General features: G+C 43.4%; 1 protein-coding gene across 1 annotated transcript; it reads right to left on the bottom strand.

Annotated features, from left to right (window-relative positions):
* Nucleotides 1–3,451: 3,451 nt before the first annotated feature.
* Nucleotides 3,452–4,593, bottom strand: LOC150066484 (uncharacterized). The gene is given in 4 exon segments (XM_090352928.1): nucleotides 3,452–3,813; nucleotides 3,816–3,836; nucleotides 3,839–4,079; nucleotides 4,588–4,593. Coding segments are annotated over 4 exon segments (630 nt in total).
* Nucleotides 4,594–5,567: the final 974 nt, after the last annotated feature.

Raw genomic sequence — 5,567 nt, 5'->3', positions numbered from 1 at the left:
TTCAAGCCCCAGTTTGGGCACATACACACCTCTCCCATCCTGATCTGTACTCCCACATACCTTTGATTTCCCTACTGGGAATTTGTTATTTACTGAGCTAATGCTGAGCTTTCTGCCTGCTAAGGCAAGCAGGCCTAACTACTTGAAGCATACCCTTCCCTCCCCAAGCCTCGGCACTTATAGAAAATTCTACCTTGCTGAAAGGAATGTAGTGTGGGGAGTGTGGGAAAGCCCAGTAACTACTACTGGTTACTGTTTCATTTGGGCTCTTTTCTGTGGTTGGTTACTTTTTTTTTCATATAGTGCTAGGGATGTAACATAGGATCTTGTATATGCTAGGCTGGACTGCTGAGCGAAAACCTATTCCACTATTAATTTCTTACATCTCTTTGCATCTTCCCTTTGACAATCTCTTACATTGCAGTATAACCTTGGTTTGCATCTTTGCTGACAATTATCCACGATGACACAATTCTAAGCTATATTTATCTAGTTTTTGTCCCTGCAGGTCCTAACTGGTTTTGTTGCCTCTGTTCTACATAAAATTTATCCACTAAATAAAAGAGCTAGACTGATTTTTCTAAGATGTTAGAGCACTTGCCTATTTGAGCATGGTTATGGGTATAATCTCCAGCACCACCAAAAAAGGAATACAAAATGGTTACTCAGGAGGCTGAGATCTGAGGATAATAGTTGAAAGCCAGCCTGGGCAGAAAAGTCTGTGAGAATCTTATTTCCAATTAACCAGCAAACAGGAACTTTGTTTCAAGTTGTGCAGCACTAGCCTCAAGCTAACAGATAGTACTCAGGCCTGACACACACACACACACACACACACACACACACACACACACACACACACACACACACACACACACACACACACACACACACACACATGGGGAAAGGAGTATCAGGCTTCACCTTCACCTAAAATCATTCAACTCTTTTCATTTGCTAACAGGATCAAGTAAATCACTTTCCTGTAGTGATTCTGCTGGAGTTTTATCTAATTCCATCATAGCAGTCAAGCTTCCCAAACCTTTTCATTGTCTCAGGGCTCCCTTTTCCTTTTTCTTTCTCACAGAACTCTGAATCTGGACTCTTTTGATGCTCCAAGGTACTTCTTTCCTCAGGCTTTCCCTAACTCCAGGGCTGTTTCCAAAAATGGCTTTAGGAGGGTTGAGGTGCACAGCAAGGCCCTGGTTCAAACTCTGTGCAACCAATAGGTAAGTAGGTAGCTAGGTAGATATTTATCAGGGGAAGCGGAGCAGCCTGTGAGAAAGATCTTAGGAGTTTGAGTGTACTTGTGAATGAGAACTGCGACTTACATCTTATTCCCTGTATCAAATACAGTTCTTGGCATATACAAGTTGTTCAACAGCCAGACCAATGAATCATCAAATGAATTATCTGACATGCAAGCGTGATGGGCTCTAGGGCTTCAGATAGTATAGAAACAACAGGAAGGGTTGGGGATTTAGCTCAGCGGAAGAGCCCTTGCCTGGCAAGTGCAAGGCCCTGAGTTTTGTCCCCGGCTCTGGAAAACAACAGGAAAGGGAGAAAACTTGAGCAGAAGAGAAGTGTATTGCAAAGTGAAAGAAAAGGCTCTCCTGAAGACTGGACAGGGGATGGAGCAAATTATTTTGGCTCTTCATTTAGGGGGCCTTTTTTTTTTCTGAGTTAGAGCCCACCTTCAAGACTTCCTGGTTGGTTTTAATTTGTGAGACTTGCTTAGCCCAGCCCACCGGGCTGAACTAGGCAGAGGTGGTTTATTTGTCTAGAAACTAGGGGCTTGTCAAAAAATTGAATCACTCCAAAACTAATCTCCAAAGTAACAACCATCCCATTAAAAAATAGGCCAAAGACTTAAAGAGAGTCTTCTCTGAAGAAGAAACAAAAATGGCCTATAGACACATGAAGAAATGCTCAACATCTCTGGTCATAAAAGAAATGCAAATCAAAACAACTCTAAGATTCCACCTCACTCCAGTTAGAATGGCCAGGATCAGGAAAACGAATAATAACAGATGCTGGAGGGGATGTGGCCAGGAGGGATCACTACTACACTGTTGGTGGGAGTGCAAACTCATTCAACCACTATGGAAAGCAGTGTGGCAGTGCCTCAAAAGGCTAAACATAGAACTCCCCTATGACCCAGCAATTCCACTACTTAGCATTTATCCAACCATCCAGAAACAAGGGCATACTAAATCCACTAGCACAACAATGTTCATTGCAGCACTATTCACCATAGCAAAGATATGGAACCAACCTAGATGTCCCTCAGTTGATGAGTGGATCAACAAGATGTGGTATTTGTACACAATGGAATTCTATGCTGCTGTCAGAAAGAATGACATCGCCCCATTTGTTAGGAAATGGAAAGACTTAGAAAAAAATCATATTAAGTGAAGTAAGCCAAACTCAAAGGAACTTAGGCTCAATGGTTTCCCTCATTTGTCATAATCAGTAGAAACCTTGGGCTCTACTAGCAGAGATCTGCAATAGAGCAAAATCTTGATACATAAGGCCATATAGTATGAAGCTAATTGAAAGGGCCTCCAGGATATTGAAACAAAAGCCATATAATGAATGATTGTTGTCCTTAATGTACTATGTTGTCTCTCATCTCCTTTGCTGTCCCTTGGTTATCTCATATTGGTATAGTATCTCACTTTGTTATCTGATACATTGAATTTGTTTGTATTTGGTTATTTGAAATTTGATAGGGAAGGGGGGAAAACCAAGACGGGTGGGGAGTGTGGGGGGAAGGGTAATGGGTACCAAGACATGTGAAAGGGTATCAATGTATGTGAATTAATGCACCTTCTATCTGGCAAATATCATGTAACCCTTTTACTAAGTACAATAAAAAAAAAAACTAGGGGCTTGGTGGGAAAGGATTCATTTTCAGTGCCAATCTTTCAAAAGAGCTGGTTGTGTGGGGGTGGGTAAGCTTCCAAGAATGAAATTGTTTTAAGGAGTAGAAAAGGGAAAGCCACAGAGTGAGTTTGGTTAGGATACAATGTACATGTATGTGGGAATGTCACAGTGAAACTCTCCTAATACAACTAATGAATGTAAAAACAAAACAAAAAAAACCCTAGCAGCTTTACTTTATGGTTTACTGCCTGGTACTGATGCCTTAATAAAAGGACTGGGGTAGAGAGGGTATGGAGAAAAAGTCACTTTGGGGGTGGTTAGTATAAGGTTTGCTGGAACCAAACCAACAAACAACACACCCACCACATGGTCCAGGGAGGAAAGAGTTTATTGGGAGGAGAGCAAACTGCAGGCCAGCACAAGATGGAGCATGTGAAGACAGAGGGGACTCCTGTTGAGCCAGATAGTATGGGGAAAGGCAGGAGGTGGGACCACAGCGGATGCAGAGGTGACCTCAGAGCCCAAGGAACCTCTCACTGTTCAAGGGAGGCGTGACTGGGGCAGTTCAGGAAATGTCTTCAGCGGATGAGGAAGTGACCTTAGAGCCTGAAATCTTTTGCTGACTCAGTAAGGCCAGTGAAGTGGAAGCGGGGAGAGGCTGTTCTTCAGGGCAGACTGAGCATGTAGAACCTAGGGTATCCTGAATTTCTGTAGAAACCCTACCCAGGATTTGCAGGCCAAATCCCATGTCAGCATCTGACTCCTCTTCTTTCTTCTCTTCTGCTGCAGCAGGGGCAGAACCAGCAGCAGGAGCTGCTGAGCCAGGTGCAGCAGAAGCAACTACAGCTCCACCAGCAGGCATACTGGCAAGCTTGCCAACACCTTGGGCGATGACACCGTCAATGTTCTTCCCATTCAACTCACTACCTTGTTCAGGCAGTCATCCTCCGCTCTATGCCCACACTGTTCAGAATCTTTTTAATGTCTTTGGCACTGGGGGAAGAGTTGCCCTCAAGGGCGGCCAGAAGGTAGGAGGCAACGTAGTGAATGTCGGCGGCGACCAGCAGGCCTCGAGCGTGCGACCTCGGCGGCGTCAGGAAGCGAAAGTACCAAGTGAGCGTCCGAGGAGAAAAGGGGCAACGCCTGGCAGGGTCCAAGTTTAAGTAGGGAGGGGGGACGGGAGGAGGCAGGACCTAGGTGGTTCCGGATGTGACTTCAGAAAAGGGAAGGTGCCAGTCTCCAGGTGTGCCAGTTGCCTAGGTAACAGATATGCAATGGAGGCTTTAAGAGGTTTTGCTGTTGTTGTTTATGCCAGTGCTAAGGGCCTAGGCACGGTCTTCAGCTTTTTCAGTCAAGGCTCACAGCTTCCTGCCAAGGCTGACTTTGAGATGCCATCCTCAGATCTCAGTCCCCTGAACAGCTAGTATTGCAGGCTTGTGCCACCAGTGTCAGCACATTGAGTTTTGGTCATATTTTAGCTTTCTCTAGGTAAGGAAGAAATAAATGTCTAGGCTATAACAATACCATAAGCTAGATGGCTTATAAACAATGGAGATTTACTTTTAGAGACTAAGAAGTCCAAGATCAAATAGCTGGCCAATTCAGTATCTGCTGAGGACCAGGTTCTGGTTCTTAGCCTTCTGTCTTCACAGCTGTCAAGAACCCCAGCAATAAGATTAATTTCATTAATGAGGGCTCCACCTCCATGATCTAATCACACCCTAATGCTTCTATCACTTAAGGCAATCAAATCAAAGATTAAACTTCAATTTAGGCATTTGGGGGATACATAAGTATTACACCAATAGGGAAGTAGAATTTTGCTTGAATAACTTCCTAAACTTAAAAGTATCTTGTTTGCAATTATGTGAGATTATAAGAGCTATTGCATATGCTAGGAATAGAATCTGGTGGCATGCAAGAAATGTCAGAATGAATCTGATGGTTTTAAATAGCTTACATTGCCTGTTACACTGACAGGAACCAGAACACCTTCTTAAGGGCCTGTGAACATGGGGCAGGAAAGGAATTAGGAATGGGAGGAATGCTTCCAGAGAAAGGAAAGTCAAAGCATCATGGAAAATAATCAACATCTTTAGTATAAATATCTTCCAAAACATTATGAGATTGTTGTTTTAATGTTAATTTTATCAGAGATGTATGTAAATAGCATTTTCACTACATTTTTAAATTTTTTTGCCACCATTCCCGGGGCTTAAACTCAGGGTCTGAGTGCTATCCTTGGGCTATCTTAAGGCTAGCACTCTATCACTTGAGCCACAGCACCACTTCCAGCCTTTTCTATGTATGTGGTACCGAGGAATCGACCCTGGGTCTTTGTGCATGCTAGGCATGCACTCTACCACTCGGCCAAATTCCTGATCCTTTACTACATTATTTATTCACTTATTTATTTTTGTGGGTCCTGGGCTTGAGCACAGATCTGGACACTGTCCCTGAGTTTTTATAGCTCAAGGCTGGTGCTCTACCACTTGTGTCACAAGTACACTTCCAGTGTTTTGTTGATTAACTGGAGCACAGAATGGCATGGACTTTCCTAATTGGGCTAGCTTCGAATCACTATATTCTGATCTCTGCCTCCTGAGCAGCTAGGATTATAGGTGTGAGCTACTGATACTCAGCTTGTTTTCTAAAAATATAATTACATAGTTGTACAAAGG

The sequence above is a fragment of the Megascapheus bottae genome, chromosome 2 (genome assembly GCF_031878675.1).
Source record: "Megascapheus bottae isolate mThoBot1 chromosome 2, mThoBot2.hap1, whole genome shotgun sequence".
Taxonomy (NCBI): Eukaryota; Metazoa; Chordata; class Mammalia; order Rodentia; family Geomyidae; genus Megascapheus; species Megascapheus bottae.
Note: the sequence above shows the minus strand (reverse complement) of the source record. Positions and strands in the feature narration are given on the sequence as shown.